A 23,405-nucleotide genomic window follows, 5' to 3' on the forward strand; every position below is an offset into this window, starting at 1 on the left:
GCATACTATAATTTTTTTTCTCCGATATTCCAAAAATATTGAGACGGACGCATATATTATAAGTGTCATATGTCTCACATGATCCATGTGAAATCATCTTCGTCTATCCCAACATTTAAAATAACTGTGACAAAAAATAATGAGATTTTTTACAATCACTTTGCACATGTGATGTGACGATAATGATAATGTGTATTTTTTTGGTGACTAGTTGCCTTGTAACAACCGGGGAAAAAACACTTACACATGTGAAAAATGGTCAGAAAAATGGGTTCGTCTAGAAGCCATTGTCCTCTAAGGAGGACATTTATGGTTTGATTAGGCATGGCAGAGTATATATGGGCCGGGGATGGTGGGCATAAGGCTGAGCCCATATTGGTGGATTGGCAATCTTGGTTTATTTGGTCAGGCTCAGCCCATGCTCTGTGGGCCTCATTCTTGCTTTGATCCAGCCCTTTACATTTCATTTGAGCACTCTTGGCAATATCTGCAAAACCTAGGACTGTCCAAATTAACCGCTTGGATCGAAACCGCATTATCGTGAAAGATATGTCAGTGACGATCGACAGAAATCCCATAAAAACCGACCAAACAGCAAATAACCGACCCATTGGTCGGTTATTTTTATCCCAAAAAACTGAAGGGAAAAAAAAAAAACCAACCCGACCAAAACCAACCATGGACACCCCTAGCAAAAACTCATTTCCGATCAATGGTCATGGCAACTACTAGATCTAAACGTCAATCAAGTAGCAAAGTGATCTGGGTGACATCATGCGTGAATCAATTTATGGTTGCCTCAAATATTCTTAATCTCAAATCCAAAGATGCCTGCAAATTATCATTACCAGAGGGTTTGAAGCTCAAGAACTACCAAAGTTTGCATCTCTACCTCAACAAAATGGGCTGCGATATCATGTCATAGGTTCCGCATCAAAGGAATGAAGCACTTTTTCCAGCATAGTTCTTGTGTGATTGTCAAGAGGACTCTCCGGCTTGTCTGAGTGAGCAATATTTAAGAGGTAAAGCTTCTTAGAGGCTACAAATGCTGCAGAAAATATTCTTTTCATCCCTCCCCTGGTGCTGTCAACTTTGTACTCAATTTCGTACACCTGAAGGCCTCCCTGACCGGATCTCTCCGCGACGCCAACCACCTCAGCATCCTTTGTACTTTCCTATATACCAAGAAATCCCAGTCACAAGCAGTTTAGGATGGTTATATAAAATACCAAACTGAGGGACAAAAAAGATTGTTGCAGGCTAATTCTAAGAGCATCCACAATGGTAACCATATAATACAGCACTTCAAAATCATTTTCTCTCTTCTCCTCTCTCTTATGTGGCACAATTCAATTTGATGAGTGGGTCCCACAATAAATACTATTCATCAACACTCCATAAATTCCAACACTCTATTCTCATTTTCTCTATTTTCTCTTTCTTCCTTTTCATCATCTCTCTCTTCTTTTTTATCTTCTCTCTTCCTTTTCATCATCTCTCTCTTCTTTTTTATCTTCTCTCTCTTCCTTTTAATCTTCTCTCTCTTCTTTTTCATCACCTCTCTCTTCCTTTTCATCATCTCTCTTCACTATTCATCAACTATATATATACTCTAACTCTCAAGTATCTTTTTTCCACAACTAAATTTTCAAGTGTCATTTTTCACCCATTGTGTGCATGTAGCGCTATACTTATCAAAAAAGTAACATTTCAAGTACTTAAAATACACTCTATTATACCCATTGTGATGATATAGCACTATATTTATTCAAAAAATGTTGTTAACAATGCTAAATATTACACCATTGTGGATGCTCTAATGCCAATCGAAAGTTGAGCACAAGACGTAATGGCATGAGAAAAATATTTTCAACAATTATAAGGATGGGGAAACACATAACAACTACTACGTCTCAACTAGACCTCAGATCATATACAACAGTTCTGAATCGCAGTAGAACCATAAAAAATCAAGGAATGGAGTTTATTGCGAAGATTTGGCAGTACCCAAGATTAATGGCCAAGACACTGTAAAGAGACAAGCATCAAGCAAGCAATAAAGCATGCTGGGTACACTCCAAAAGCATATAACGTTTAACATGGGTGTAGATGCATATCTAGATAGTAACTTGCGTACTCACTTCCCACCTTCACGAGGACATGGGTTCGAGTTGGCAAGGCGGGATATTTTCCTAAAATAAATCCGTGACACGAGGATAGGAATGCCCGTAGAGATACCTTATGTGGATCCATGACCTTGTGGAGGTGAGAAAGCAATTACCAAAGTTACCATATCAGTTTACAGGCACAAGAAATGTAAACAATAAATTCTTATTTGCAGCTAACCCTAAACCCTAAAAAAGTTGTTTTTCAGTTTCTTGTTCACATATATTTAGAGTCTCAATTCTTACGAGTTCGTTGAGAATAAATCATATTGCCATTGCAAATAACAAATCACAAACACCAATACCCATTAGCATTGACAATCAGAATGAAAGACAACAACCAGTATGTTGAGATTAGCAACAGCACCATAAAAATCACGGGGTGAAGTTTATTGCAAATATTTAGCAATACCCAAGATTAATGGCCTAGACACTGTAAAAAAGACAAGCATCAAGCAAACAATAAAGCATATTGGGCACATTCCAAAAGCATATAAACATGGGCGTAGATGCATATCTAGATAATAACTTGAATACTCACTTCCCACCTTCACGAGGTCATGGGTTCGAGTTGACAAGGCGGGATATTTTCCTCAAATAAATTCGTGATGGGAGGATAGGAATGCCCATAGAGATATCCCAGAGCCAACAAAAAAGGCGCCTTTATGTGGACCCATGACCTCTACGTGAGCAAGCGATTACCCAAGTAACCATATAAATTTACTAGCACAAGAAATGTAAACAATCAATTCTTATTTGCTGCTAACCCTAAACCCTAAAGAAGTTGCTTTTTTCAGTTTGTTGTTCACGTATATTTAGAGTCTCAATTTTTACTAGTTCGTTGAGAATAAATCATATTGCCATTCCTACCAAAAGAAATCATATTGCCATTGCAAATAACAAATCACAAACACCAACACCCATTAGCATTGACAATCAGAAAGAAAGACAAAAACCAGGAATCGACTAAATCAGTTACCTTGCGCCTTTCAGCTTGCATAAGCTTATCAGCCACGAATTCAGGACTCCCAAATTCTCCAAGGCTAGTAAGACGAACTGGGTTCACCACAACCCCAACACTGTTGCTTCCCTTATTTGCCTCCTCAAACAACACTGTTGCCCCTGCTTTATCAACCTAATCACCCAAAACTAAAACAATACATCTGAGACACTAACATCGCAAAAACCCATGAGAGAAGAGAGAAAGAGAGGGAGACAGAGGTGCCGCAACCTTAACATATGAAGAGGGTTTGAGCAGAGTAAAACCCTCGGCATCCGTGTACCTTTCGAGCTCCAACTCTTGAGCGAAAATAGAGTTTGGCAGAAACCCATTTAAGACTAATGAAAGAATTGAAAGGCTCAACCTTCTCTTGCTGGAAAGAATGGACAGTGCGAGCGCGTCTTTGTCATTGCTGTTCGGTGCATTGTGCAGTTGAGTCAAAGAAGAAAGTTTGGGCGCTGAATTGGAGATAAAGGTTTTAGGGCAAGAAATACGAAGGCGGTGAATGTGGTTGAAGGGATTGCAGATGAAGTTTGTGAGGGAGGGATAGATTTGCAAAGCCATTAAACTACAGAGCAGAGCATGAGACGAAAAGCATATCTATTACCAAACAGTGCCCCTATGCTTGGATGAGGGTGTTTGGCGGTGGAGAGTTCATAATGAATCCTTAATTGGAAATTGGAATAATAAAATAAAATTCGTATTTTATTTATTTATAAGATATTGATTTTCTTTTTTCAAACAACATTTTGAAATGCCCATTTTCTATTGGTGGTTAGGGATGACAAAACTCTATCCGGTCAGGGACGTATTTGTTCGACCCAAATTAAACCAAATTTGGACATAAATTACATGTCTAAAATCTGGATCCAAACACATAATTTTTGTCTGGTTTAAAACCGAAATTTTTGTCTGATTTAAAACCGAGTCAGGATCCAAAGTTTCCAAACACATAGGTTTACTTGTCCGGACTCTAATCCAGATTAGATTATTGTCCGAATTTAAACCAATCAGGGATTGATCAATTGAGTACGTTTGAAATCAAATCGGGGGTTTACTTGTTCCGACTCTAATCCAGATTAGATTATTGTCCGATTTACTTGTCCGAATTTAAACCAATCAAGGATTGATCAATTGAGTTCGTTCGAAATCAAATCCAGATTAGAGTCCGTATATGTAAATATTTCATAAACACGTGATATTATTCGACCTGAAACTGATTTTTTGCCACCCCTATGGGTGGTGCTTTACTTCTTTCAAGGGATCAAGGAATTCCATTTTCGAACATGACAGACAAATACACCCAACACCAGCTCCCCTCACATGCAGTTTGGCTATGTGCAGCAATCTGCATTCTTCAAATGACTTTCAGTTCGGCTAAATGAATCCATAACATAAATTTCTTCAAATCAACAACTAATTGGAAATCCAACATACAGTTTACGACACGATTTCTACTGTCCTTGTAGCAGTACATTAGTTTCTCATGTTTCAACAACTAATATTGTAAATGTTGATGATGTTCAAAATGCTCCAGAAAAAGTACTCAAACTTGTTGGGAAATGTTTGGTGTTCTGGGTTTGAAAACCACCACTTCCAGGATGCCATCGCCACGGAACTTGGGAGAACATAGGCGGGGATCGACAGGTCCAGGCAGATAGAATGTGATTGTAAATGGACCAGGAGGACATAGTTGATTGAGTCTCATCTGGAATATACTTGATGAGTTTTCCAAAACACCTCCAGTTGTTGTTATCAATCCCTTTATCTGAACCTTTCCATCACGTTGGATGTTACATTTCACCTGACCTGCGAAGAGATGAAAACCCATGTTGTTGTATGCATGTATAAAACCATTCAATGTGCAAAGTGGGTTTGTTTACGTCTACGATATAACATGGTACAGAACTGCAACTTCTTCTCTCTTAAACTATGTCTATGTTGGCTCCTTTCTAACACAAGCATTTTTAAGCATTTCAGCCGCTTAATATGCACAACAAGTGCCATGATCCAATGTCAAAGGAGGAAAAACTTACATTCATTCTTTTTGAGACCCGGCAATGCAACCCGAAAAAGGTAGGCATCTTCACTCTCGCCAATGTCCGTAAGACCAATCTGTGGTCCAATGCTACCTTCCTTTGCAGTTCCAGATAAGATTTGAATTGGCTTCAATTGTGGATGGTCAGAATAATTTTGTGCCTCCATGCTGCCAATTTCTTTAGACTTCTCGAGCCCACCTGTCAAATTTACAAAGCATGACCAGTGATGAAACTTAACAGAGTAAATGAATTTGAGAATGTGTCCCTGCACAAGTAAATGAAGAATAAAGAGGCAAACACAAAAACAGAATGGCTCTTTTGGGTCCTCAAAAATCATAAGGACACGCTGCCGCTGAACAAAGGTAGGCATCATGTCACAAGTCAGACCACTCATTGGAGACACAGAGATAACATGGTACTGGTAAACCTTGGAAATTTGCATCAATAGTACTGGTTAATATTTGAAACCATCTACTTTGATCTGGTAAAAAGTTGAGAAAGGTCTACTATCAATCATGAACGAACCAGTATGAAATTTGGCCAATATAGACACGAAACATTGCAATATATTGAGCTTCATAATCGCGAATCAATCAAACCAAAAGTATACCAACATTGTTTGCATCCAAAGACGCTGCAAAACCTAGCTATTTTATCCGATAATTGGACCCATGGAAAGCCGAATGTAACTGAACAATTAATGAAATGGACCAAATACCAGCGCGCCTGCTCAAACATGAAATGACCTTTAATCCAATTTCATGACAAACATAATTTGAGAGGAAAAGACAATCATCAATCATAACTAACCCCAACAGAAGCAACAGTTTCATGTAAAGAAACTATTGCATCGCAACTTGAAAGCAACAAAGAATTGGAAATGTCTGGTATGGTAACAAGAATTACTAACTGTGACATTGGCAAGTTTTAAAATGAGCTAATCATATCATCACCATTTACACCTTACTTCCAAACATTTTGGGGTCCGCTCATAAATCTATTAGAGAAATACATATATTTAGAATCCACTCATAACGGTAAAAATAAGGCTGGAGGAAAATGTTACCGTCGGCCTGATGAAGCTGGGCAACAGAATTCACAGTTGGAGAGGAGCCTGCTGTCAAAGAGTCAATATACTCTCTCCGTGTAGTTCTTCCAGTTTAAGCTTCCCGCGTTAGGTGCAGCAGGAAAAGGACCTGCAAACAACTAAGAGCGCACTAAGTTTGAAGGAAAATACATAATCACCCTTCTTTTCCTATTTTGTTTTGGTTATTTTGAATTTCAGCCGAGTAGTTTAAGACCCAAATATATTAGATATTTTCCATTTAAACCAAAAGGAGCTTAAAGAGTCAGAAATACAGTTCATTTAAAGCTGTGCTCTGCATTTATAGGCAAAAATAATATGAAATATTCATACAGGTCATGCCTCAATTCACACTATGTATTTTGGCTTGATGTTTACAGTTACAGGTGTTAAGTTGGTTTGACTTGGGTTAATGAAGAAAATCATTTATCAGATTTTAATTTACTGAATTTTAAATTGAAATGAGAGTAAATAACTTGCCATAGTAGGCCCTATTGAATAATTACATAAACATGGACAGGTAAACCAATGTCTACGAAAAATGCCATATATATCTCAACCAAGAATCATTTGAAACCTCAAGTTGCAAGCTGCATTAACGATAATTGTCCCATAGGTTACCCTGAACCTGAACCGAAACCTTAACCTAGACTACGGAGGCCAAACACTCATAACAGTAATAATGACAACCTTCCTGTTGTGCTATTATTAGTTCATAGAGACTACGCAGTTGCATGTGCTATTCTTAGTTCATAAGGACTACATAATCTCACGGTTCAATATTTTTATAATGGGTTTTCTCTGTAGCCCAAATGATGGATAATCTGGAACCCTACTTATAACCACTTTCCAAGCATAAAATCTCAATTCTTCAGTGAACTATGAAGCGTTCAACATGCAGAACAGTTTAGTTTCAACAAGAATCAGGTAATTCCGTAATTTATTATTTTTTAACATAAGCATTATAGGGTTCCAAACTAAATACAGATCAAACGGCTAGAGAAATAGGACACCCACAGCTCCAATCTTAATATCCAGAGCTTCCGATCCGAGTCGAACACCCCACCCTCCTAGCTGAGAAACACCATGAACTGAACCAGCAATAGATTGCAAAACACATTGAAGAAGCTCAAAGCTCGGAGTACCCAAAAAGAGAAACCAAGGTTCTTCACGAAAACACGCAGATAGATCTCCGAAATGGTGAAATCTGAGACCCACAGCTCCAATCGAAGACGTAGACCTCCGATAGGAGACTAACACCTTCGATCAGAATCTGTCGGGTCTCTCAATATTTCTGTGAACAACCCAAACAGAAGAAAAAGAAGAAGAAGAAGAAGAAGAATAAGAGCAAAAGCAACATTACCTGCGGAGACTAACAAGCTGAGATGCCCGACGTAGATACCTCACCGGAGCAGCGAACGATACCGTTCTATGGGAATTTGAAGGTAACGGTGGTTATTTTGGTGTAGGCCTGGCCTTTCTTCTCATGGAGCAAGAGCGAGCCGACTCCCGAGTATATTCAGAGGATTAAGGAGACTTTAATTAATTAATGTTTAAGTTGGGTTTAAAGAGTGAGGGTTTGATTAAAAAAACAAAGAGTAAAGGGTTTAAGGGACTTATTAATAAAGAACCCTGTGAAACGGGTCTGAAAATGAATTAACATAAAAATACAAGGTCAAGTCAGAATATGAAATCTTGGGGTGTTTCAAAACCAAATCGGAACCGAAATTATTAATTCGGTTTGATTTTTCGGTTTACTCTTAAAAACCAAATTCGTTTTGAGAGCGAAAATCGAAATAATTAAAATATGTGTATATAAATGATATATTACATATATGTTTTTTTTGAAAAGGTCATAGACATGATGTATTAAGTTTCCCAATAAATTGGATAATTGAAGCCATTTGATACTGGGGTCACCATAAATATGGAGTACAACTAAGACGACAAAAAAAAAAAAACAAGAAAAACTAAGAAAACACAAACACTAAAACGAACATTGTCAGACATTACTGGACCTGAACGACGTCGTATTACACCAGATATCGCCAGATAATTACCGAACGAGTCTAACTCCACTGATCTATGCCCGATAACAAAAATTGAACAGAAAAAACACACACAGATTGCAATTTAAATGTACAACAAGGATCTTGGCTTCTCCCTCAATAAGAGAGGCCGAACTACCTCAAATATGAAAATCTCATCATTAACAATCCAAAGATATGTTGGCGGAGCACACCATAAAATAATTGTTAATGATTGTTTGCGATTTATAAAATAAAATAATAAATTATATTTTTGTTAGTGATATTTTGTAAAATAAAATAATTTGTATGTTCTATGGTTTTAACTCGTAAAATAAAAACCGATCTTCAATGATTTGATCCGGTTTTAGTCATAAAATGGTTTGGTTTAGTTTTCATTTTTCTCAAACCGCAAAAATTCAGTTTTATTAAACCAAACCAACAACCCATTTGAACACCCCTAAATTGATAATTTCGGCTGGGTTGTAAGGTGACGCCTTGACGAAATTAAATATTGTCAAAGACGAGAGATCTAAGTTCAACTTTCACGTCCAATAAATTTCTTTGGAGCCGCCCTTATAGTCGAAGGCCATATAATTATCTAGTGAGTGTGGGAGGGGATTCACGTAGTCGAGTGTTTAACTAGGGTTTTAAAGGAATGTAGACCTGCAACTTTAGCAATTCCAAGGTCAAGATCGATCGATGAGTGAGTAAAAGACATGACTGCAGCTACAATGGAGGGCCACCATATCTGATCAAAGTCTGGAATCTGAGAGAGGAGAATTTCTATCACTCCAGAAAAGATCATGTATATATGGATTGCTTGGACATTTGACATGGGTTCTTGCCACCACACTCATGAAAACAATTAGACCTTTTTAATTTCCCTGTTAGATCAAAGAGAGAATCATTAATCAAAAGTTACAGAAAACAACAAACCCAGAAACTGAAACATCGGTATGGCATAATCCAATCGAGTGGTTTATAACTAAAACCCACCTTCTCACACATCAACCAAGCTTTTTCTGGGCTCAAATATTGTTAAGTGAGACAACCCAGAAAAACAAGATCGTACAGGTCCGTGGCCCAGAGCGGACAATATTATTGTACAGGCCCGTGGCCCAAAGCGAACAATATAGTTGTACGGGTCTGTGGCCCAGAGCGGACAATATAGTTGATGTGTGCATATTGAAACACTCAATATAATTGGTGTGTGCATAACCAAAAATTACATTATGGGTGTGCTCATAAAAGCATCAAAAGAGATTCTTCTTTCAGAAAACACATGAACTCTTTATGTGGTGCTTGTGTATGTACTGTTTTAATTAGTTTTTCTTTTCCTGCAAACCATCCAAAATGCAACTTTATTTGAATGGTGAGTATCTGCAGTCTGCAATTGTTGATTGAAGGAGAATACTTCTCCAAAACTATGCAGAATCATCTGTCCAATCATGGATAATACCAATGGTTGTGATGGGATGATGTTTGAAAGTTCATTTGAATTGTGTTTATAGATGGACCCCTGATGGATTATGCTCTTGGAATTTCAGACTATCTGCAGCAGCACTGCATGTGACAAGCCTTATGTGATGCAGAGGTGACCTCAATGAAGACGACATAAGTTTTGACTATCACAAGTAATAAGTAACTGATCTTGACCTTTAAAATACATATTTAGTGCTTCTCAATCACTTGAATGGAAACAAATAACCTGTGGTTGAGATGGTGAATTTGATTGTGGTAACTCCTTGTAAATGTGGGAAGTCAGAAGTTCAACTCTCATACCCAGCAGTTTCGGCGTTATTTCCTTGCATGAGCTCATGGGAGATTTTGTAGAGTTAACTCTCACCTTTGTGGGCTTCGGCCTTCTCTCCGCATGGGTTTCGACCCGGTCTTACAAGTCGCCAACATAAAACGGGTTGGGTTGATGACCTAAATTTAGTGATGGCCCAATTGTCCGATGGACATGTTGAGCTGAGAAATTTATATCAGTAAATGTCTCGTTATTTCCTTACATGGGCCAATGAGAGATTTTGTGGAGTTAACTCTCACCTTTGTGGGCTTTGGCCTTCTCCCCGCATGGGTTTTGACCCGGTTTTAGAAGTCGCTAGCGTAGAATGGGTTGGGTTGGTGACTCAAAATTAGAGATGACCCAATTGTCCGAAATTAGAGATGACCCAATTGTCCGATGGGCATGTTGAGCTAGGAAATTTATATCAGTAAATCTCTTAAGGACTTGGAATTGCCATAGATTGATTGAGATTCAGATTCTTGGACTCCACAAACATAATTACATTTGACACTTGAAACAACATAAATAAATGCGAAAAGAAAAAAAGTTTCAATCAGAACATGAAACTACAAATGAACCACACCATTACACCTCCAAACTTGAGGGGCCTCTTTTTTCATCCATGGACAGGAAATCCTAATTTTCAATCTTTTAAGGTTTTTCTTTTTCTGTCTTAACAGTTATTCTCTCAGTAGCTTGTCTTGAATGGTCTGTACACCTTGAGATCAAGCACAACACCTGCAATTGAGCCAATACCAGCAACAATGGAAATCATAAGGCATGCCATACTTAACATTTGGAGACAAACCCATCTTGTGCTCCACTTTGGTATCTTCTTCTGTGCAATGTACATCTCCACTGGGAAGTAAACTGTCAAAGGCCAAAACCCAAATGCCCCAAGAATCCCTACAATGTCGTTGAAGAACGGTAGCAGCATCGATATAACAGTGGTCGCGATCACGAAAACCGTCCTCCATACCAATCTAAAGAGGTTAAGATTATAAGGCCTGAACCCTGGAACTGGGACTTTGAATTCCTTGGATATGAAGTAACTTTCAGGCCATTGTTCCTGTGCTTTCTTTTCGATGAAGGCGAAAATTGGTTGACAGAATACTTGGTATGCTCCAATTAGGTGAACTACAATTGTGGCATTGGCAATGTCCAGAAGCCAAAATGGGTGCTTGAAACCAAAGCCTGTTAGGAGATTTCCTGGTGCAAATTCTCCAAGAGCTGCATAACCAAAGCACCCACAAAGCATATAGAAAGCTGTTGTTACTGAAATGCTGATTTTCGCGGCTTTCTTCATCGTCTTTGATTCCGCTGGGGGTGACTTAACCGTGTCCTGAATTGCAGAAATCAAAAATTAGCTCAAGCTTGAAAAGGCTGGCCTTTATGGCTTTTGGGGGGTGAGTAATTATATACCTGAATTTCAATAAGGATTACTGAGAATGAGTAGGCAAATGCAATGTCACCAAGAGCTTGAAAACTCCTCCATATCTTTTGAGTTTGTGTTACAGTTCCAATGGTTATTCCGGTGAGATTTCCCTTGATCGTTCCGGCAGCTGTAAATCAATGACCAAAAGCTCATGTAAATTTAACTAAAACAATCCCATTTTCAATCTTCCATTTTCAGCAACAAGCTATGAAAGCAGTTTCAGACCTGCAACTTCAGCAATTCCAAGGCCAAGACCAATTGATGAGTAGGTAAAAGACATGACTGCAGCTACAATTGAGAGCCACCAGATTTGATCAAAGTCTGGAATCTGAGAAAGCATGATTTCTGCCACACCAAACATGATCATGTATGGAGTGCTAGACATTGGACATGGGTTCTTATCACCACTCTCATGGAAACAGTCTGACCGCTTAATCGCCCTGCACATTTTCAATACAAAAGAACTCATCAATCAAACAAATAAATAAGAGATTGAAACTATTGAGCCAATTTTTTAATTTGAGTATTGGGATGAAAACTCACATCATGCTTATAGAAGCTGCAATGGTGTAACCAATTGCAATACCAAAAAGATTCAGGTACTGAATTAGTCCACATGCCTTGAACTTAGCACCACCTAATAAAACACAAACAAAAACGATAATCACAACATGTAAGAGAAATAACGCCGAAACTGTTGGACGTGGGAGTTGAACTCGTGGCCTCCCGTTAAGGAGTTACACAATCAACTTCACCATCCCAACCAAAACTTCTTTGTTCCATAACTAGTTACTTCTTGTTCCGCTGATACTTACCGAGAATGGACCGGACAGCATCCATGTAAGTGTAGTTTCGCTTTCCTGAAACTGTGTCGCCTGTTCGATAACAATCAGAGAGGAGAGAAGAGGTGTAGAAGCTGACTAAGGAGAATAAAATCATGACAGCAGGGCCAGCAATCCATCCCAACTGAGCAATTGCCCATGCTAAGGACAGCACTCCAGATCCAATCACAGCTGTTATTATATGAGCACTAGCAGTCCATATGTTTCCTGATTAACATGTCAAAAAAATATCAACTGTAAACATACTTTCCCTCACCAAATATTGTATAAAAAAAACAGAGAAAAAACAGGGGATGTGAATGGAGATTACCAGTTCGTTTGAGACGGCCATCGTCGTCGAAGCATTTGGAGTCATTTTGAGGAATCACATCAATGGAGATGTCAAATACTTGGTTGTGGTTGTGGAGGTGGTGTTGGTGCTGGTTCTTTGCGGCAGCATTGTCACCCATCTTTGTATGCAGAACAGAGCAAAACACACAAGAGTTGCTTAATAAAGTTAGAGAACTTAAACCCAAATGACCAAATATGGGTTGTGTACTTAGACTGAAGAGCTCACTTGCAAGTACTTTTGAAAGTTATGCAAGTCAAGGTTGGGATAGTTGAAGGGGAGAGGAGAAGTTTGGAGTACTACTCAATGTGTTGTGTGAAAGGGTAGTGTGAGTTAAGAGGGTATATATAGTGGTTTTTCATGAATAAAATAATGTCAAAAGCAAAATTTGAAATAAGAAAGTATTGAAAAAATAATAATAATAAATTAAAAACCTTCTCATAGGATAGCCAATGAGAATGGACATATCATTATTTATTTGTACTTTTTCAAAATAGCCATCAACCCATCAAAGACTAGAGTATTTTAGTCAACTCTCTCTCTCTCAACTTTGTGTTTCACCATTCACTGACTGTTTTTCTTCTCAATTTCCTAGAAGACTTAACCCTTTAACATCAAAATGCAGCTGACCACTTCACCTACAAACTGTAAACTCTAAAATCCCGTGTCAGATTGACATAACTCAATCAAGTAAATAAATGTCAATTCCCTTTCATACAAACCGAGACATTTTCTATGCTTAACGATAGCTTATAAGAATAAAGTCGTGCGAATTGAGGCCCTAGGACATACAATATTGATTTGTAGTGTTTAGAGTGAATTAGTTGCTCTTCTTCAATAACATTTTTATACATACAAATGAAACCGACTTCATTTGTGTATTTGTTGCCTCAAAATGACATAAAAACTAGCATAAACAATATGATCACAAAGCTTTATGATTAAACTAAGGGTCATTAGTGTAGCATCCATATGCAAACACACCTGTTTTTAGCTCCAAAAACAATGGAAGCTAATAACAACATAAAGACAAACTAATGGGTGCATGCTTAAGGAAGATTCAATACTAAATAAACAAGGCTATTGCCGTAACCACTCATCAAATCATTATAGAGATCTATTTTCATACCATACCTGCATTGTTATTAACAAGAGTTTCTTACACTCTCTTCCCCCCTCAATAGAATATGTACAAAGAGAGGGGTTTATTGATATGAAAAGAAACAGATGGGTTTAGAGGACCAATTGCTGCACTCTCTCTGGTTTGGCCACCATTGATTATATATGCAGAGAAACCCATACAAAGGACAAGAAATCATGTCTAGTTTTATAAAAAACCCATTAAAGCTAGCTTTTGTAATTGCTCTCTCACGTGTCTAGTCTCTCCTCCACCCTTGTTGAAAGAGAAGAATCAATGCTTCTTCCTTCTCCATTGCTTTGTAATCACCATTTATTTGATTGGTTTGTTTTTGAGTTAGTGTTGAAGCTTTTGTGTGATTTAAATAATGGAAAATCATTAATGTGGAAATAGAAAGAACCTAATTTCCCTACACAATATAGGGATGGATGGATGGATGCCCAAAGACCAAGGGAAGATAAGTTATTGCACAAACTAAGTGCTCTTATCATTACATTAATTTTGTATATTCTAAAGGTTTGTATTGTCCTTCAAAGGTTAATTAGTATATTAATTTTGATAATCACTTCACTCACTAAATCCGTTTCAATGGCAAAAGGTGATGGATTCATCGGGAAACGTCACGCCACGTGTGGATACAAGTGAAGACATAATGTTGTAATATAATCATTTTGTTATAGAAACCATCTTTCGAATTTGTTTAGGTTCAAGGTTAAAGGTTTAGAGTGGATTATGATGAATTTTTTAAAAAATATTTAACTTCCCTAGTAATGGTAACTAAATTACAGTGGAAAAAAACAACTTCTTTAATGTCTATAATTAACTTCCCTGCAATTAAAGATGAACAAATTCCAAAGAAAGAGTATTAGGGTTTTTGTGTGGCATGGGATATTTTATTTAATGTTAGATTGTGACAAGGCATCATTGTATTTGTTTTTGTATGGAGGGCAGGAAACTGCAGAAGCAACCACCATTGAAAGTGGGTTTTGAACTTTGAAGGGTTAGACCACCAAATTGGGTAGTGGGTCCATACTCCATACTCATACTCATACTCTATTCTATAGTCTACATACTCTATATACAATATACATACATAAAGTGGGTTTCATTCTATAGTCTACATATATACATACATATTGTGGGTGTAATCAATGTAGGTTAGGTCAAGATCCCGTTATAGCACCATCACATTGGGCCTACAACCCCCTAATCAATATAACCGGTCACTTCTAGTGCCATAGTTTTCAGTATGCCTCAGGGTCGAATCTTATTTTAAGTGTTACAATCCGACTACGAAGTAATTGTAATTTTAATCACAGATGTTTAGTTTGTTTATTAATGTGAAGTCTAGATAATTTTTTAAATTTGATAAACAGATTGGATATCTGTGATTAAAATTTCAAAAAATTATAATGACTTCTACTGCATGGACTTTTAACTTGTGTCACGATCCCATCACCCATCTCCTAATGGTCAATGTTGAAGTATGAAGCCTTGCAAGGTTTTATAATCTCACTCATAAACCAACACAAACAGCCACTTCCCACCAGCAAACAAGTTCTAATTCATGACTTGTCCATTCTGTGTGTTGTGTTGTGTTGTGTTGTTTGTGTAATCATTTACCTAATTAAACCTAACACTTGCCATGCATGAACCAGCCACTTAACCTTATTGGGAAATATATATATATATATATATATATATATATATATATATATATCTGTCTCAATACTGTCCAACACTTGGCCGTATAAGTCCATATACAATTTGTTCTTTTAAATAAACCTCCCCTAGTTCAGTCACTCTTGTGTACAAGGGTGGATAGAGGGGGACTACAGGCTATATTTATGCATTTATATATAAATTAATAAATAAATAAATGCATTTATATACATGTCTATATCTAAATATACATCAAGCCACCTAAATTAAAGACACACTTTATATACAAGCACAAAACTAAATATCTAAGGCCCTAATTGTCTAAAGCCCTAAGTGATTAAGTACTAATTATATCGTCTAAGACCCTAACTGGCTAAGTCTTCATCTAAGTCTTCACTGTCTTCTTATGGGAGTACATCCTCTATTTGCTTGATTGACGAATCGTTTCATCTCTTACTCTCCTTTGTTGGTGCAAGTATGTAACCGTATCCGTGTTCCTTCGTATGTTCGTCTCAAGACTCTCAACTCTTGATAAGCCTAAATGCCTAACCAGCTAATCTCAGTAAATTATATTGTCAATTAAATAGGTGTGATATTGTAAATAGCCCTCAAAAAATCTAGACCCCGTCAACTTTTAGTAGTCCCCGACATCAAATCCTGACTCCGTTCTTGCTTGTGTAACTATTTAAGCAATGAGTGCTGAACAACTTCACATTCTTCCTTTCGCCAACTAGAAATTTTCTGATTTAGAGCAAGATATTACACTCAAGTTGTTTGATTCTCATATCGCTTAATTAATTAAGTTAATTAATATGACCGCGACAGCGGATCGAATTGCAAATCATAAAATTCTATCCTAGATTTTTTTTTCACTCTAAATCTTGGCCCTTCCTAATCATTACATGATCAAATGAATTAACAGTTAGTGGGTTAGTGGAATTTTCTTTTCCCGACACAATACAAACTTATCCTTTTGAATATCTAGTATGAGTCTAAACTCATGTCATCAAGCACAAAACTTTTCCACCTCATGACAGGGTATGTTATGTCAAAGCCTAACGCGTGATCACAAAAATATTACTCTCAGTGAAAATAGAACTTAGAACCTTTTGAATTCATACGGTTTGACTCTAGAAAAATTCATTCACCCTCTGATTTCACAAAACAAGTTGCAACTTCAACATGCTCCCCATACCTTTAATTATGCATCTCGAGCCGCCTTTAATGAAAAACTTGTGTCAAATAAAAAACTACTAAGTATATCAACACACTGTACATTTGGTGGATTGGCTTTATTTAAGGCTAGGTTTGTCCAATTAAAGGTGTGTTAAATGTGATGAAAATAGTTTTGAGTTATCCTAATTGTTTGTATATATATGGATATAGCAACTTGCTGGGCTCTAAGAGAGTAAATAAGGAAGAAAATCAAGCCAACAACCATTGTAGATCTGCAAAATGTTTGAATATATATGCCACTACTGCAAAAAAAGAGAGTAGTGACCATATGTACATCTTTGATGCTGTCTGTCACTTGCAATACACCAAAAGATAAAGACATTATCTTGTAATACCACTTTTTTGTTGCCAATCCTTATCTCTACTCTGCCTGCTCCCATAAGTTTCAATGAATCTCATTTTGGTTACCCTTTTACGCGTCCTTAAAAGGGTTGCATTTTCTTTGTATTGAAACCATGAATTATTGACAAAGTTCATGCAATGCTAGAAGGCACGTGATGTCCACGTGATAGATGGCTCCATATCTAGTACTCCATATTAATAATTTGTCTACAACTTTGTGTGTATTTGTTGCAGGCAGCAAGAAAAGAGAAGATGCTAGTTAATGTGCATTTTTTTAAAGTTCACATTACTTGTCGTATGGTTCCGCGACAACCCCACTTGTCTTCCCTCTCTTCTTTTTATCATTGTAGACAACAATTGCTAGCTCCTTTTGGTCTCTTTATAGGAGAATTGTTAGAAAAATATAATGATTTTTGAGTTGAAATAATTGAATCATAATCCCCGATATGGTACTTGAGGACCTCATAGGATTAGGGTTTGGCACAAGTCATTCACTAAGCCCAAACTCGAGTTGAGCTAGGCACGCGCAAATCGTTTGACATTCTAATAAATTAGTTGGGCCAAGACTCAGTGCAAACCACTTAAAAATAATGACAAAACTCAAGTTGGACTAAGCACACGCAAACCTTCTGATAGGCTAAGTTAGTTGAGTCGAGACTAATGCAAGTCACTTGAAAATAATGGTGTCAGCTTAGAATGAAATTCCTAATTTCAGACGAAATTCTTTACACTCTAAGTTCGAAGAAATAACCAATTAGATTATCGTCAAGTGATTCGCTAGATCATTCACTCTAGTGGCTCATCATGAATTTAAGAAAGCTGTCATCCGCTGATAAATTAATATAAAGAGTCCAAGACAAATATGTAACGACTTCAGGACCTGCATAGGAAGGAAATTAGACAATGACAGTATCTCACTAACTACAAAGGAGAAAACTTGGTTTCTGTTACAGGATTTCACAATTTCTCAACGCCATGATATTTCTAACCATGCACAAGCTTAAAAAAAAAAAAAGGACAACTGTTCAGATGGTCCAAATCTTTACAAAAACCAGTCTACCAACTCCTCTATTGGACCATTTGTTATTAAATACTGCGGCTCCTTGGGAGAGCAAAAGGAGAGAGAACAATTCATGAAGGTCCTACGGAGGGCGGCCTGCTTTACGTGTAAATCGTACATGACAAATTGTGCTTTACGGTTTTCATGACCAATGGCTATGAGCTTCCTGCTCATCAAGAGTCCCTACAAGTTACAACAGTAGAGATTTTGTATTCCTGATTGAACTTAAATGGGAATCAGCAGCGCTCACAAGATTTTAATCGTCCAATCATCTGAAATCCGGACACCAGGCTTGCGTATGGTTACAACAGCTTTCCCACGTCCTCCTTGTGGCCAAGGTGGCCCAAGCACGATTTCAACCTTCTGATTTGCTGGTTCTATGAGAGCACTCTTAGGTCCAGACGGGTATCCAAGTAGTATTATCCTCTCTACAATGCACTCTGAAAAGAACATAGATTTTCCTGAAGGAACAGAAGCCATGTTTGAGGATGTAAGTTTGCCGTTTGAGAGCACAAAGCGGCGATGTATGTAGGCCCCTTTCTCAAATTCGAAGCTCTTGCCATCATCAACATAGAGTTCACCTTCAGCTGCCAGGGAACTGTTTACAGCTATCACCTACAGAGGCAACATATTAGTAGCTGCTCAAACAATACAAAAATAGTAACTTAAAAGTTTATCAGTCGCATAAAGACATAGGCACATAGCGCACCCTTAAATATATAAGGCCTAAATAACTCATGATAGTTAGTTACCTCTTAGTTCAAAATGAAACATTATACAGTTGAACCAACCGTGGAATAGATGCAAAAGTATCTATTTAGTAATCCAATTAGTTCGCAGCTGTTGCTGTTGTGAATTGTGATTCATTTGAACTCCTGCCCTTAGGACAGGATGCTTAGAAGTTTGACTACTTGAAGTTGAGGTTTTCAAATAGACTTCAACTCAAGTAGTTTGAAATTAATGTTCCATTGACCTTGACTCGAGCAGAGTTGAACAAATGCCACAATAAGTTACGGGTTTTTCTTGGTTCAGAGTGGCCAGCTGATTTCAGTGGTTTGGTTTAACTGGCAAAATTTTGTCAACTTCCTAGACGGCCCACATCAAAAGAGAGAAATAAGTGTAATAAGAAACCGTGCAAAATGAAGACTCACAGCATTAGAAATGCACACTTGTTGCATGGGCCTATAAAATTAGAGACATCAACTACATACCAGAGTGTAAGGATCATTAATCATTTGAGTAGAGCTTCTACGAAATCGATCTTTTCTTGGTATGATGGTTCCAGCCTTTTGGAAAGCAGGGATACTCTCTTCTGACACATCCAGTTTGTAAAATTTGCCTCCCTTATAAGTACTTCCAGTTTTTATGTCATACCATGACTCTTTCCCAGGCAAATACACTGATGCATGTTTAGCTCGCTGGTTGAACGAAACATCAACTTGTGACGCCAGTATAATATGAAAATAAACAAAGAAATATAATCAGGCCATTATACTACCTCTGTGTAGATTCCTTGCACCAAGAGACTGCTTCCAACCATGAAAGCTTCATCATTGCTGAACGTAGCTTCGTCAGAAGGAAACTCCATCCACAATGGACGAGCAACAGGAACACCAGTAGTGTTTGCCTCTCTGAATAAGGCGTAGAAATATGGGAGCAATATGTAACGAACATGAATTGCCTCTTTTATAAGTTCTGTTTTACGCTCTCTGTAATTTGTAAACAGAAAGAATTGTAAAAACAATTATCTTCTCTCTTTTTTTTATGGAAATTTTTTTATTGAACCATCAAGAATTATCAGTAAACATAATTAACAAAGTCTGTTTAAACTAAGGCTTGAAGCAAGTGCAATATCAACACTTAAAAGAGTCTGTTTGTGTTTGGGCAACTTATGCCAATGTCATACCCAATAGTTCAAGAATATCAAAACCATGGAAGTCAACATCCCATGGCAAAAACAACCAAAAAAGTCATACACCAGTCTTTCATCTCATCTACATATCCTAACCCAAGTAAATTATTTATAATCAGTTCATAATCACCTCATCAACCATATACAAGACACATCTCAAAAGTGTTCCAAGAATTTCCAAGAAAGCTAAGAGCTCGATTCGAGAATCAGTTATCAGGCAAATGAGTTAGGCAACAAGGCAATAATAGGTGAGCCTGAACCGAGTCAAAGCTTTGGTTGCTCCCAACTCCCAATCTGTTTGGGATTTGCCAGTTTTAAAACTTGGCTGTATAGACTATTAATGAGAACTATTATGCTTATGTAACAAAATATTCAACTCTTATTTTCTTATTTAATCTCACAAATGCCTATCATTGGAATCTCCCTCCTTGACAGTTTAGTTGAATTTTCCATGTCTCACCACCACAAAGAAAGAAATAAAAATAACACCTGCCGCAAACAGTCAGGAAAACAGAGAAAAAAAACAATAACTTAAACAAAAGAAATACCCTACCCAAGCAACCAAGGTTCTCTTCGTTTGGTATCCTGATGGGCGTGGGCTCTAAAGAAAGGATAATAAGCACCAAGTTGGTACCAGCGAACTAATAGTTCGGGCTCGGGATTACCAAAAAATCCGCCAACATCAGCACCTGAAAAAGAAAACTACTATAATCAGCCATTCTAAAAGGAACTGGAACTGTAAAATCTTTTTATCATAATTACCGGTGAACGGCATTCCACTAAGACCAAGTGTCAACACCATTGGGACTGAAACCCTCAGCTGATCCCAATCTGCTGTATTGTCTCCCGTCCAAACTGCTCCATACCTTTGGCTTCCTGCGAAGAAGGCTCTTGATAGAACAAAAGGCCTATCTTTCCCATCTTCACGCTTCAAAAGCCCATCAGATGTTGCCATATGGAAGTAATATCCATTGGAATTGTGCAACTCACGGTGTTCCACGCCTCCAAAATGTAAAGCATCCCTTGGCATAGTCAACTGTCACCACATGACAGTCAGTTTGTCCTCTTTTGGATGAGTAACATGAACAATGATATATAACTACTTCATCCAAACCCCTCTTCCCCACTCTACACATGGGAGGTGAAAATATCACAGAATGAGCTATTCATTTAGGGAATATGCCTTCTATTTCCCATTTAATCACTCAAAACATCAAAGATTGCTTTCATTTCCCAAAATGGCATAAATAAATATAAGATAACTAATTTCCCTCATATCATTATAAGGACAGTATGTATGCAATTAAAGTTACAAAGGGAATAGAAATGCATGGTTAAATATGGAGGAAAAAAATTGATATCCTCATAAAAAAACTAACAAAGAATAGTGAACAACATACCTCAGGACCATTGAAGACAGAAGGCTCGTTCATGTCATTCCAAATATGCAGTGAAGGAGTTGAACCAACATAGTTCTCGTATGAGAATTTGTCACCCCACCATGACCTAATCTCTGGACTCAACATATCCACATAAGAAGAAGAGCCAGCCCAGCACCACCCATCAAAATCTTTTCCACTTGCATCCTTAATATAATACCCCTTCTGAGTAGCTTCCTTATGCAAGGGGAAGGACTCATCCCGCTTAATATGAGGATCAACAACTGCCACCATGTGCCTTCCCTTAGCAGCCAATTTCCTCTGCATTTCATCTGGGTGTGGAAATTGGACCTTATCCCAAGTAAAGTACCTCTTTCCATCAGTATGTTCAATATCAAGCCAAAGAACATCATAAGGTATATCATGCTCATCAAACTTAGAGTCCACATGCTCCACATCTTCCTCATCCCTGTAATTCCACCTGCTTTGATGATATGCGGTAGCAAACAGCTGTGGCATAGAAGGCTTACCAGTAACGCTTGTGTATTGCTTAACAACATCCTTTGGCCCTGACCCCACGAAAAAGAATGTATCAACAATTCCAGCCTCACTCATCCAAAATGTATCAATTCGACTCTGTGAAGAAGGCAGGGAGATCCCAGACTCTGCGTCCCACCCAGGGCCCAATACATCAATCTGCATTTCCGCAGCATTCAACCAAAAGAACCCAGATGACTTGCCCGACTTGCCGTGACCTATCATGAGGGGTATCGACCCGTATAACCCAAATGGCGACTCGTGCACATACTCGAAGACATCCAGATTGAACAGTCTATAAGGCTCGGAGTGCTCCACATCGGGCCCTCTAGTAGGTTTGAGGGCGAGGCTCGTTGCGTGTTCAGGTATCCCAGACACAAAATCCGCCTCATAAAACGACACATCGAAGCTGATTGACTGCGAACCATACGGCCTCGTATCAGTGTGACCCTTGAACCTCTCTTCCCAATCCTCTCCTTCTTTTTTAGTTCTCAGTTGCTCGAAGTCAAAGAGACTATGAGAGTTCAACGAGACAACCCGGACATTACGCCCCTTTTCGCGGACATAGACTTCGAAGGGATCATGGCGGAGAACCGCCTCGTAGCCGTCTGATAAGTAGACGATCGAGGAGGGCCCCCTATCGCCGTCGATGGTCTCCGTGGATACTCGCTGTAGCCATATTTTCTTAGCATCGAATTCGGAGATAATCACATCGGGAACTTCGAACCTCTTCTTAGGCGGGTCCAGAGACGGGTCCTCATCAATTTTGAGCCGCATAATTCCATCCTGGTAGACTGAGAGAGTGAGAATCAGGGGCTTGATTTGATAAGGCTCCTGATCTTCATCGTGGCTTTGATCCGGGATATCCTTGGAAAGGAGCTTCGCAGTGAGCCCACCATCGGAAACTGCGACGTCGTGGACGATTAGAGAGCACGCGCCAGGCTTACGAGAGCGGGCCCGTTTACAGAAGGGGGCTTGGTTGCAGGTGCGAAACTCCTCCCTCTTCCAGGAATTGACTGTTTGGGAGCTAAGGAAAAGCAGGAGAATAAGGATGTTGATGGTTCTCATTTCCCGGGAGAGAAATCACAGTAAAGGAAATGGAGTCGTCAAAGAGAACGAATGAACCCTATGATTGAGAAAGAGCTGCCGAGAAGACCGACCCGGGCATACGGCATAGTCACGTAGTCAGTGCAGACAAGGCAGTTGGAGAAGCCGCGGAGTTTGAATGGAATAAAATAATAACCGGTGGGTTAATGGACTGGGCCACAAGTAGGCTTACTGGACAATAATATAAAGGCCCAATCAGGCCCTCAATAAGTCCAATAAACCTATCCAGTCTTTTATGGCCCATTTTTCTTCCCTCCAAACGACGTCGTATTAACGGTTGTTGTCCCTAAAAACAGTTACTGAATCTACCAGGTTGCTGA

The 23,405-nt window shown here is 38.4% G+C and overlaps 4 protein-coding genes across 7 annotated transcripts; all 4 read right to left on the minus strand.

The window, feature by feature from the left end:
* Positions 1 to 750: 750 nt before the first annotated feature.
* LOC120009117 (psbP domain-containing protein 2, chloroplastic) lies at positions 751 to 3,786 on the minus strand. Its single transcript, XM_038859580.1, has 3 exons — positions 3,397 to 3,786; positions 3,145 to 3,300; positions 751 to 1,175 (listed from the first exon to the last, which is right to left on the minus strand). Exons 1-3 carry the CDS (start codon positions 3,727 to 3,729, stop codon positions 915 to 917), a joined length of 750 nt encoding a protein of 249 aa, XP_038715508.1. The 5' UTR covers positions 3,730 to 3,786; the 3' UTR covers positions 751 to 914.
* A 708-nt stretch (positions 3,787 to 4,494) lies between these two features.
* On the minus strand, positions 4,495 to 7,832 carry LOC120006045 (alpha-crystallin domain-containing protein 22.3). 4 transcript variants are annotated; one of them, XM_038855925.1, is made up of 4 exons: positions 7,652 to 7,832; positions 6,271 to 6,400; positions 5,202 to 5,402; positions 4,495 to 4,974 (listed from the first exon to the last, which is right to left on the minus strand). In XM_038855925.1, the coding sequence occupies exons 3-4, from the start codon at positions 5,368 to 5,370 to the stop codon at positions 4,712 to 4,714; spliced, it is 432 nt and encodes a 143-aa protein (XP_038711853.1). In that variant the 5' UTR covers positions 5,371 to 5,402; positions 6,271 to 6,400; positions 7,652 to 7,832; the 3' UTR covers positions 4,495 to 4,711. The 4 variants fall into 4 exon arrangements, with proteins under 4 accessions (XP_038711853.1, XP_038711870.1, XP_038711865.1 ...); XM_038855942.1 differs by having other exon boundaries at positions 6,271 to 6,410; XM_038855937.1 differs by having other exon boundaries at positions 6,271 to 6,421.
* Positions 7,833 to 10,539: 2,707 nt separating this feature from the next.
* Positions 10,540 to 13,947, minus strand: LOC120008772 (amino acid permease 2-like). The gene is made up of 7 exons (XM_038859148.1): positions 13,847 to 13,947; positions 12,695 to 12,833; positions 12,358 to 12,591; positions 12,086 to 12,179; positions 11,768 to 11,982; positions 11,530 to 11,669; positions 10,540 to 11,449 (listed from the first exon to the last, which is right to left on the minus strand). Exons 1-7 carry the CDS (start codon positions 13,850 to 13,852, stop codon positions 10,796 to 10,798), a joined length of 1,482 nt encoding a protein of 493 aa, XP_038715076.1. The 5' UTR covers positions 13,853 to 13,947; the 3' UTR covers positions 10,540 to 10,795.
* A 4,006-nt stretch (positions 13,948 to 17,953) lies between these two features.
* Positions 17,954 to 23,295, minus strand: LOC120007542 (probable glucan 1,3-alpha-glucosidase). The gene is made up of 6 exons (XM_038857847.1): positions 21,463 to 23,295; positions 20,825 to 21,098; positions 20,616 to 20,751; positions 19,649 to 19,859; positions 19,362 to 19,568; positions 17,954 to 18,765 (listed from the first exon to the last, which is right to left on the minus strand). Exons 1-6 carry the CDS (start codon positions 23,044 to 23,046, stop codon positions 18,397 to 18,399), a joined length of 2,781 nt encoding a protein of 926 aa, XP_038713775.1. The 5' UTR covers positions 23,047 to 23,295; the 3' UTR covers positions 17,954 to 18,396.
* Positions 23,296 to 23,405: the final 110 nt, after the last annotated feature.

Source organism: Tripterygium wilfordii, chromosome 2 (genome assembly GCF_013401445.1).
Source record: "Tripterygium wilfordii isolate XIE 37 chromosome 2, ASM1340144v1, whole genome shotgun sequence".
Taxonomy (NCBI): Eukaryota; Viridiplantae; Streptophyta; class Magnoliopsida; order Celastrales; family Celastraceae; genus Tripterygium; species Tripterygium wilfordii.